We start from the raw sequence: 12029 nt of genomic DNA, 5'->3' as shown, positions 1-12029 counted from the left end.
GGGCACTGAGCCCTGCACACAGAGTTATGAGTAGTTCCAAATATCAGACTGATGGATGCTGTAATGTGCCTTATGAGATTAATGTTTCATACTGCCCATTTGTTAGCTGGAAATGTTCAGAGTGCACCTGAATTCTGACTAATGTGCTGTTTCAGGAAGAAACAAACATTTGGTAGATCACACAACTAAACAGAACAGACATCAAGCTTTTGATCCTTTATGAAGCCTCTGTTTTCTGTTCTTGGCTGACAGAAGTGGAACCCAACGTGGTCTTCTACTGTTGTAGCCCATTCGCCTCAAGGTTCAACATGTTGTGCATTTTGAGATGTTATTCTGCTCACTACAATTGTACAGAGCAGTTATCTGATTTACTGTAGACTTTTTGTCAGCTCAAACCATTCTGGCCATTCTCTTTTGACCTCTCTCATCAACAAGTTGTTTCTGTCAGCAGAACTGCCGATCACTGGATGTTTTTGGCACCATTCTGGGTAAATTCTAGAGACTTTTGTGTGTGAAAATCCCAGGAGATCAGCAGTTACAGAAACACTCAAACCAGTCCATCTGGCACCAACAATCATGCCACGGTCCAAATTACTGAGATCACATTTTTCCCCATTCTGATGGTTGATGTGACCATTAACTGAAGCTCCTGACCCATATCAGTATGATTTTATGCATTGCACTGCAGCCACATGATTGGCTGATTAGATAATCACATTAATAAGTAGGTGTGCAGGTGTTCCTAATAAAGTGCTCACTGAGTGTATATGCAGTAGAAAATGTGCAGTCTTGGTTATATACTGAATTCATGACGCTAATACGCTAACATACTATTCGCAGCCTAATATGCACCAATTACACTCTTATTGTAATTTATGATGACACTGATACTGCTGCAAAGATGGATGTATAAAACCTCTCGGGTTACATGTGTAACCCTTGTTCCCTGAAAAAAGCGGAACGAGATGCTGCGCTTTTGCTAAGCGCTATGGGGAACAATCGTAGTTGTGACCGAGCTGTGAATATGTGTGTAACACGTCAATGAACATTGACCGGAATTTATAGCCTCGGCTGATGTAATCATTAGATGCACCTGAGGCCAGGCTAAAAATGGATGCGTCACCAGGTGTCGTAAGATACTTCTTTTTGAGGAGCAGTCCTGGGACGTCCCAGTGCAGCAAAGAAGCGGAGCATCTCGTTCCGCTTTTTTCAGGGAACAAGGGTTACACATGTAACCCGAGACGTTCCCTTTACAAAAAGCTTCACTATGATGCTGCGTTTTTGCTAAGCGCTATGGGGAACGCAATACCCACACCGCCGCACTGGGGGCTGTCCGAACCCCTACGGTTGTGCAGTGTACTCACAAAAACACGAGAGATCTCAGACATGAGATTGAGATGTCGACTTAAGGGCATAAGAGCCCGGAGTAGCATAAACATCTAAACCATTAAATTTTGATGAATGTGTGCGGAGAGGACCAGCCTGCCGCATCACAAACTTGTTCAGGCATGAGCTGAGATGTCAACTGAAGGGCGTAAGAGCCCGGAGTGCAGAACATCCAAACTATAAAAGTCTAATGAATGTGTGTGGAGAGGACAACCTGCCGCATCACAAACTTGCTGCAGAGGGAGACCTCTAGCCAAGGTTTTAGAGGAGGAGAGCCCTCTGGTAGAGTGCGCCCTAAAACCTACTGGCGAAGCTTGACCGCGTGCCTCGTAGGCCCGGGCAATAATGTCCCTCACCCAAAGTGAGGGTGCAAAGAATGCTTTTGGTCATAGCTGGGGCAAACTCTAAACAAGGATGCCTCTTAGAGGGCACCCTGCCCACCAAGCCGTGGCAAACCGCAGTGGCCACATAGAACCTGGCAGTGGCGAGGCAAGTGCCCGCTGAAAGTTCTTTCTACAGAAAATCCAGAACTGAAGCAAACTGGCAGTTAGCTGGTTCTGTAATATAGGCGCATTTGTGCTATGTATGCGTCACCACGATCGGGGGGGGACGGGACTGGGCCACTCGGGGAGCAGTAGAGGAGACATTGCGCTATCACAGAAGCGAAGAGGTCCTCTTCTGCCCTGAAAAATCTACCCAGATCAGTTCTAAGTGGAGGGAGCCCTAGCACTCGAAATGGTCTCAATAACTTCAAGAGAAAACCCTGTGAACCTCATTTGGAACCCTTAGGGGCCAGACATGAAAGGTTTCACAATTCGGGCCAGGGATGAGAAGGTCCTCCCTGTTCGGAATCGCCCAAGGCGAGCCATCGAGGAGAGATATTAACTCCAAGAAACATATCCTGTTCGGCCAGCGCAGCGCCATTAATAGGAGACAAGACCCTTGCTGGTGAACATTGCCAAGACTCCCGGGAGCAGAGAAACCGGGGAAAGAAACGCATACAGACGCATCTTGGGTCATTTATGTGTCTTAACGTCCAGACCCAAGGGGGCTGGGTGATTTCAGGGAGAAGTAGAGGAAACATTGCGCTATTCATAGAGGCGAAGAGGTCCTCTTCTGCCCTAAGATCTCACCCAAACTTATTCCAAGTGGAAAAAGCCTGGCATTTAAAAAGGTCTCGATAACCTCAGGAGAAAGCACTGTGTTCCTCAGTTGGTACCCTTAGGGGCCAAACATGAAAGATTCCACAATCCAAGGCGAGCTGTCGAGGGAAGAAATTAGCTCAGAGAACCAAGCCCTGTTCGGCCAGCGCTATCAGTAAGAGGCAAAAACCCTTGCTGGTGAACTCTGGGCAATTACTACCTTAGGGTGGAGTTCTTAACTCCCCCGTTGGTATTTTCTGTCTGGACAGTAAATCTGCTCCCATATACGGGCATCCAGTGATATAACTGACCTGAGTGACAGGAGCTTGCTCTGGGCCCTAAGGAGAATCCGACGCGTCAGAAATGATTTATGTAAGAGGCTACCACTGTATTGTCCCCCCGATTAAGACATGGCAGCCTCAGGAGGAGGTATTTTAGGGCCAGAAATACAGCCATCAACCCGAGACAGTGACTGTGACAACTGAGTTGATGACCCTCCTATCCCCTCAAGCTGGACGACCACTTAAGGCCGCTACCCCGCCCGTCAGGGAGGCGTCTGTCGTTAGCAGCCTGCGACAACAAGAGTGGGACCCAAGGCAGAAAACCGGGGTCTGAACCACATAGAAAGGGAACGAAGCCTGAGGCGCATAACCCTTATTAGCCTAGGGGTTTTGGCCCTTGGAAGAAATCCCCTGGCTTTGGGCCACAACAAAAATGGTCTCATGAGCAGAGGGATCACCGAGGACGCGGTCGCCCTGAGACTTGGAAATCGTTGATACTGATAACAGTGCCACCTTGACCTAGCCTGGCTTTGCTCAGGGTGATCTGAATGGACTCAATCCTAGCGGGAGACAGTTGTGCCCGCATTGTGATTGAACTCCATACGATGCCCCGATAGACAGTGTTCTGAGTGGGAGAGAGGACGCTTTTCTTGGCGTTGAGCCTCAACCCCAGAGAAACAGATGAGCTAAGACGATGTCCCTGTGCTGAACTACCAGTTCCTGGAACTGCGCTAGGATCAGCCAGTCGTCTACATAATTCAGAATGCAGATGCCCCGGAGTCGCAAGGAGCCAGCGCTACATCATGCATTGTAAAAAGGGCTAGGCCGAATGAAAGAGCCTGACACTGGAAGACTTTGCCCCTGGAAGCGAACCTCAGGAACATTCCATGTTGTGGCAGAACTTCTAAATGAAGTATAGATCGATGGTGACCAGCCAAACGAGTTGTAGGGCTTGAGACACGACCGTCTTGATAGGCATCATCTAGGACTTGAACACCCACTGGCAGTTCAAGCTTTAAGATCTAAGCCAGACGCCACCCCTCACCCTCCATGGGAAACGGGAAGTATTTAGTGTAATAACTCTCTCTCTGGAAGGGTAACACATACCATGGCCCCTTTAACCAGGAGATTTTCGTATTTTTTTTTTTTACATAAAAAAGAAATCCTGTTTACGGTAGTGAGAACACGCCGTTGAAACACGGAAAAGCGGCGAATGAATTAAATCCTGACGCCCTTATAAGACCCACAGAAAAGAATATATCTGGCAGAAGTTTCCACACTGCCAGGATCTCTGAGATGGGTATTATATTTTAACACTTCCTGTTGAGAGGTTGTCGAGTGTTTCGCATCCTGAATAAAATGCAGGAACAGCGAAAACACCCAATTTTGACGGAAGCCTCTGCCACCCGAAACCCCGAGAGGTGGCGGGAATGGAGGGGCTTCGAGGGGGTACCGGGAGGGGTGAAGTGAAGCACGCGCCCCGTCCCGTGGGGAGCTATCCCCTAATCTAGGCGCTCTTACTAGAAATTATAGTCCTGAGGTCTTGCTTCGGGGCTGGCGAGGGCGGCGAGACTGTCCCCAATCCCTGGGAGGAGGAGCACGACTCGCCACTCTTTGCTTTTGAGCCTCCCTTCAAACAGGACCGAGGCGGGTCTGAGGCTTGCTCGTCAAGCGCAGAACCCACACTCAGGTCGTCCAGGAGGTCAGCCTCGTATGCCTGTAAAACAGCATAGTGTGCAGAGCAGCACCAGCCTGACCTGCTGCTTGATAAGCCCTTCCCACTAAAGTGGAGGATGTCCTACAAGGCTTTGAGGGGAGAGAGGGCTTCTTAAGTGATGATGCCGAGCCTGGCGAGAGATAGCCCGCAAGCGTCTCTCCGACCGGCGGCATCACTTAATACCGTGCCTCAGCACCCATGATAGTCGAATATAATGATGTCGAGGGAATGTGAATGATGATAATGCCATGGTCCTCTCAGACTAAAACCCAAACTGACAGAGTGACAGGACCATGACATGTTCTATTAAACTGTATATGTCACGCAGCATCGAGCCTTTTTTAGCTCAACAATGCGATTTGAATCGAAATTCAAAGTACTTTTTTATCATTCAAATGTGCATTTCTTTCTTAAATTCAACAACAATTTAAATGTATAATTTCTATTCGACAGCCTTAGTAGTGCACTATTCAGAATTGAAATTCAATTCCAATTTAAATCCTGAATTTGAACTGAATTTCAATTGAGGTGGCAAAAAGAATGCAGGGTTGTAATTCAAATTTGAATTTAAGGAAATCAAATTATAATGGAATTAAATTCAAGAAAATATATATAATCAAGAATGTCAAAATTAAAATTAAATAATGTGAATATTTGCCAAGATAAAACTGTACATTGGAATGCTAAAACTGTGCATGACTGACAATTGGAAGAATTTGGCAATATTCGTTTTACTCTCTTATCAGTAGAAACTTTACAAAAAGGTTCTACATTTACATTTGGCAGATGCTTTTATTCAAAGCGACTTACAGTGCACTTATTACAGGGACAATGCCCCTGGAGCAACCTGGAGTTAAGTGCCTTGCTCAAGGGCCCAACAGTGGCATCTTGGTGGTACTGGGGCTTGAACCCCCAACTTTCTGGTCAGTAACCCTGAGCCTCAACCACTGAGCCACCACTGCCCCATGGAGGTTCTATTTGTTAACATTAGTTACCAACATTAGTTAACATTAACTAACAATGAACAATACAGCATTTATTAATCTTAGTTAATGATAATTTCAACATACTGTATAAATCATTTTTAAAATCAAAAGTTTTATAACATTAGTTAATGCACTATGAGTGAACATGAACTAACAATGAACTATTGTATTTTTTATTAACTAACATTCACAAGGATTAATAAATGCTTTAAAAATATATATATTGTTCATTGTTAGTTCATGATACCTAATGCGTTAAATAATGTAAACAAATGAAACCTTATTGTAAAGCATTATTTTAAAGCATAACGAACTAACTATGAAAGAAGGTATTTCCATACATTAACATTAAAGGTTGTTATTTTATAAAAGTCACTGAAGCATCTGTCAGTGTGGAGGGTTGAATTGTTAGTAAGTATCAACTGATCTGTTCGTCTCCATATTTGCATTCACACTCTCTGATATACCCTCACCTCTACACACCTCACCCTACATACGCGGTGAGTCAGTTTAACTCTATTAGATTAGCCAACACTCATTTAAACTCATTTCAAAGATCAGTCAAAAGTTCTATCATATTTAAATAAGTTAGAAACTTCAAAGAAAAACATTATCCATTAGAAATAATATTTATATAAATATTATAAGACACCACAGTCTTTACAAGTGCTGAGTCACACTGAGAATCATGCAAAACTTTGTTAAATAACCAAAAATGTGATATAATATAACCATATGCAAATCCAGTACAAAAGGTCACCAGCATGAATCATAAGCAATTCCAACATGTTTTCCTCAAATTTCAGAAGTGGAGCCTTAATAATAGATTAAAATGGTTAAATAATAAGCAGTAAATATGCAAATACACATGGATTAAAAATAAAGGACATACCTGAATTTGATAGACCTTCCTAACAAGTTGCTGAAATGTTTGTGAGGGTTTGTCAATGCTACAAGCCTAAATCATTCTAATCAGCCACTGTGAATTATTCATTAGGTTGTAATGTGTAATATGATCCTGTTTTAAATATTAATTAAGCCAGATGGAGCTAGTCATAAAAGAGATGTATAAGGTAGACAGTTAGTCATACAAATACTAACAGGTGCAGTGGGAGGAATTGTTTGTGAATTGTTTTAGTCATGTGACCTGAGCATCTCCAATCTTGTTTAGTTCTCCATAATCACTTATATTCACAGATGATCTGTTAATAAGTAACAGATTATGTTTTACAGAGTCCATTCATAATAATACAGTACCTGATGGCATGATCAATATTTTAAGCTAGATGATCTATGAACACATTATTATTAGCACTAGTAGTTGTAGTAGTAGTAGTAGAAGTAATACGCAATAACCTATGAGATAGAATGTATACATATCTCATGGATAAACTATTAAGATATAGATGGTAGAAACATTTTGATATGACACATCACAGCCAATGATCAAGACCAGAAAAATCCACACCACCATATAGCAAAAGAAAACTGGTGCTTAAATGTGCATGCATTTGCAAAACCCTGGATACAAACATCAGATTCATGCCATTAAAACATCCCTGTGTACTGAGCTATGAGAGGATGACACTGTTCCTCTGCATTAACAGACTGTGTTGCTATGGCTTATATTCATTCTCATGGGGATTGGAAACCACTGAAGCAGGACCAGAGTGAAAAAAGCCCAGCACGGCAGTACAGCACAGGCTAATGCTGTATCTCATGCTCTAATACTGCATGTGTACACACTGGTCACATTCTGTATTCACCATACACAGCCTAAACCATAAATGGTAACACTTTGCATGAATGTCACATTTGTTAAGTAATTTATAAATGGATTATAAATAATTGTTATTCAGTTATAACAAAATGCATAAAAAAAGAGTGACTTCCATGCAACACTTGCCAAATAGTGAACCATTTCACATACTTTTATAAATGCTTAATAACACTTATTCAACATTAATAAGCTATGAATGCACCTTAACATAAAGTGGACACATATGAAGCATTTATTAAAGAGTTGCCAATATTAGAAAGCAGTGCACAAAGTTCAGAGTGGTTTAATGGTCATATGGCTTTAATATATAATATTTGCTGTGAATAAGCAAAGTGTTTTTGCAGAGGACTTTTGGTAACTAGGACAAGGTAAAACCAGGAAAGTGACTATACAAGTGAGTCAAGCCATTAAAGTAATGAATATAAACACAAAGTAGACAGAAGCAAAATGACATAATCCCCCATTTTGCTGCATTGTGACATAAATCATGAATTTATTAATATAGGTATAATTAAGTATATGTATTAAGCATTTAAACATGTGTGGTAAAATGGTTCACTATTTGGCAAGTATTGCATGAAAGTTGCCCTTTTTATTTATTTTGTTATAATCTCATATAAATGATTAATAATACATTTGGAAACCACTTATTAATGTAAAACATCACCCAATAAATAAACTAACTTTCAGTGGCTAATTTTAAGATTTTCTTTAAATCTGCAAAAATAATTTTGACAAACGTTCACAAAATTCATGTAAAAATGAGTAACAAGTAGTTACTTAAATGTAGATGTTTGCTAAGGGAATCATCACTATTACTTTTGCTCATACTGTACTTAGAGTTAGTGATCTGAACAAACCCTGAGTATTACACTTTAGTGCATATCCCAAATTGTTACCTAAAATTGTTTGGCTTGTTGAGGAGAGATTTGACATGAAACTACACCTTAACTCAGAAATAGAAAAGCAGGCTAACTGAGCATAACTTTCAATTGACCACATCTCTAACCAGTCAGTACATGGAGTGCTAATTTCTGGAACTGGTCTAGAGAAGCGTGACAGTATTGGTCAGGTAAGCATGTATGTGAAATTAGAGTTGACAGCAAAGGCAGAGAGAAAGAATGTTTTACAAGATAATCTGATTTTCTGACCTCCTCTCTCACATACACTGCAGCATGACTTAATTCAGGGATGAAGTACACAATCCTCCTGTCCGCTGTAATCCTGTTAAGGGGATGCAAGGGACTTTGCTGTCTACCAGCCAAATGTGACTAGTGAACGCTGTATTTAGAAGCAAGACCAGTCAACTCTGTCTGACCTAGTCTAACCTAGTCTCATCAGACATGCACATTTATAGACAGTCTATATTGCAGAGATGTGTGTTCTTCAGTTGTGTACAGTATGATTCATTGTTGACACATTGAAGAACCACAGTCTGTCTCTCACCATATTCTGCCGTGGAGGTGATAAAACTCTTTCTTGTCTGTTTCCTCAGAGTTATCCAGCCCTCTGGGCACAGGGTAAAAACACACATATCTCAGGGTTAGTTAGCCCCCTCAGTCAAGCATAACACACACACTTACCATGAGCTTTAATTGGATCCATACATACACATATGGTTCACTACACTCAGGTGTAATTTCTACCTTTCCTTTCTATTAATAAGTCCATATAAGCTTAGTGTCTCTCTCTCTCTCTCTCTCTCTCTCTCTCTCTCTCTCTCTCTCTCTCTCTCTCTCGCTCTCTCTCTCTATATATATATATATATATATATATATATATTTAAAAAAAAAAAATGTTTATCCAAAAACCCTACCTCTTCTGCCATGCATTCCCTTGCATATATTATATATAACTTGCTATTGTATATAACACATTTGTTTTTGTATTTACACATACGTATATATATATATATATATATATATATATATATATATATATATATATATATATATAAAATGTGATGAACTATACTGTACAGCTGTGGTTACTCTTTTAAGAGAGAAAAAAACGCAAAAACACAACAATTACTATATAGTAATGACAAAAATGGCTCAGAAAAGTGAAGTTAGTTCTGAGAAAGCCACTATTATAATTTGTTTGCAGATGCCACTTGGTTTCATGATTTGCTAACTTTTTTAATTTGTTAATGACATTCAGATAATATAAACAGAACATCTATATCATCTTTCACCATTTAAAATCTAAAAAGCACCTTTTTGTGAAATATTTTTCTTGAAAAGTGCACTTGTGCTGTCTTTCTTTAAAATAAATATCACTTGCTGTGATAATTTTCTCTAATGCAACCATAAATAAGTGAACTAATATCCAATGTTATGAGTATGATTTAGGCCAATCCCTTAAAGGAATATTCTGGGATCAAATTAAATTACTAAATTAAGGATTTGTGGAACGATGTTTATTTAAAAAATAAAATAAAAAATGAATAATAATGTTACAGTGAGACACTTACAATGGAAGTGAATAGGGGCCAATTTTAGGGGGTTTAAATGCAGAAATGTGAAGCTTAATACTTTATAAAAGCATTTAGAATAATTCTTCATTTAAAACTTTTATATTATTTTAGCTGTGACAATTTCTTTATTGGATATAACTTTACACAGAAAAGGTTTGTATGTGATATTATGACACTAAAATCATGTTAACACACACATTGTTTTAGTCTTGTGGCTATACTTTTGAAACTGTAAGTATTTTATCATTTACAGATCACTGCCATTGGAAGTGCCTCACTATAACCCAGATTTTTGCAATTGTATTTTAAAGAAAAGGAGGGACGAGTCGAAATTCAATTTTGTCATAATCGGCATTATGCCACAAATGCTGTCGATTGAGCTTAACTTGTTATTATATATTCCTTTAAAATAACAGAGGTGTAAAGTTATGTAGGTTTTTTCTCAAGCTAAAGAGAAGACTCTCTAAATGGTCAAGATGATGAATGATTTTTGAATAAAATCCAAATTACCTGTCTTTTACTGCATCAGTTCTTCCACTGGCTTGTCCTGTAAGAATATTGAAAATATTGGTCATTGATTTCTACCTTTATTATCTGTCATTTATTAAATATTAGATAACAGAACAACTGATCGTGGTTAGCCTACACTAGCTCTGTCTTGATGCTTTAACTCTGCTTTAACCGGTCTGTAACAAATAACCTATCACAGCACACTGGATCACCAGCACATCACCTGTAAACACATCCACCTATTTCTTTCTTTGCGGACTTAGATTGCACTAATTTTTTAACTATTCAAAACAATATTTTAGGGAACACCTACCTGCCATAGCTGTTTTCTGACATATACAAAGTGATTTTCAAGCCTTGCTAGCTATCCTGAGGTTAATAATTCACTAGAATTTGATAAGTTCCTGTGTGAGGACTTCTAAGAGGAAGCAGTGCATACACATGACCAATACCAGAGCACCTGACAGCTCAATCACAGGTGCAACAAAACACTGTATACTTACAAACAGCCTGACATTACACAAGTCACATGGCATGATATTATGCAGGGGTGGGAGAGAATAAAAAGAAATGTATAATCTATAGGAACTATTAGGCCTGTTCGAGTAAATCTCACAAAACCTGTCAAGAACATTGTCTGGGTCATATTTCCCACTAAACTTTAACACACATTATAGTCTTTTTTTAGGACCACAAAGACAGTTTTTGCATTGTGGCGTTCTTTGATAAAAATAAAGCACATATCCTCCCAAATTTGTATTACTGCTATGCCAAAAGTAAAACTACTGTATTGCATTCATGAAAATTTCATGAGAATCATCATTGAGAATGAGGAAGAAAAAAAAACCATATTACTAACCATATTTTTTGCCATATTACTAAATAAATCTTAAATAAATTAATTAATATATTTTATATCTTTCATACTCCATAACATGGCACACTTACTCCTCCATATCATGGTGGTTCTTCAACTTTTGGGCACTTTCCTATCCCAGGGGTTTGTTTATTAAAAAAAAAACATATTTAAACTTTTTTTTGTTTGGTTATATGAAGGTCACATTAAAACTAAATTGTTTGTAAATTGTAACCAAAGTTTTTACCAAGCCTTCGTCATTTATTTGTGGTACTTTTCAGATACCTTATAGATTTGACAGTTTTAGTCTTGTGCAAGACACAGACATTCAAAAAAAATAAACAATGAAAATCAATTTTAAAAATACAAATTATTGCATGTTTAAAACTAAAATAATCTAAACAATGAGTGACATAAACATAAACCATTTCAATTCTTATTATAAGATGTAGTCTATACATTTTGCAAAAAGTAAGACCATACCGAAGTTCTGCCGTCATTTCCACCACACCTAAAATTTGCACCAAACAATATTTTTCTTCAAAAGTTAGCATACTTGATAACCAAGTCAACTGAATTCTAGAGATGAAGTATGTGTCAATTTAGGTTTGAAGAAAACAAAGAAAAATCTAATTAATTTATTGAAACATGAAAAATTAAAACAAAAATAATTCTAAATTCAAATCACACTTCATATAAAATATATAATCAAATATATATATAATCAAAATAACGAAGTGGTCAAAACAATAATACCAAATCCAACATTTTACTCTGTCTAACTTCTTTGACTGACCCGTTTTGCAGCGACTTTACGATAACATAAAAATTACAAATAAATAATAACAACAATAATGATAATAATTAAAGCTGCAAGAAGTGATGAACGGGCCCT

At 38.8% G+C, this 12029-nt stretch overlaps 1 protein-coding gene across 1 annotated transcript in view; it reads right to left on the bottom strand.

Annotated features, from left to right (window-relative positions):
- LOC127655020 (myosin-IIIb-like) overlaps positions 1-10635 on the bottom strand; it is a 48265-nt gene extending 37630 nt beyond the window's left edge. Inside the window, exons 1-3 of the mRNA XM_052142612.1 lie at positions 10592-10635; positions 10279-10315; positions 8739-8801 (exon numbers count right to left, since the gene is read on the bottom strand). Of these exons, the coding sequence (XP_051998572.1) occupies positions 8739-8801; positions 10279-10315; positions 10592-10598 (107 nt within the window). The 5' untranslated portion in view covers positions 10599-10635. The remainder of the gene's footprint in view (positions 1-8738; positions 8802-10278; positions 10316-10591) is intronic.
- Between the last annotated feature and the right edge of the window lie 1394 nt (positions 10636-12029).

Source organism: Xyrauchen texanus, chromosome 14 (genome assembly GCF_025860055.1).
Source record: "Xyrauchen texanus isolate HMW12.3.18 chromosome 14, RBS_HiC_50CHRs, whole genome shotgun sequence".
Classification (NCBI taxonomy): domain Eukaryota; kingdom Metazoa; phylum Chordata; class Actinopteri; order Cypriniformes; family Catostomidae; genus Xyrauchen; species Xyrauchen texanus.
This window is presented reverse-complemented; position numbering and strand designations above follow the sequence as displayed.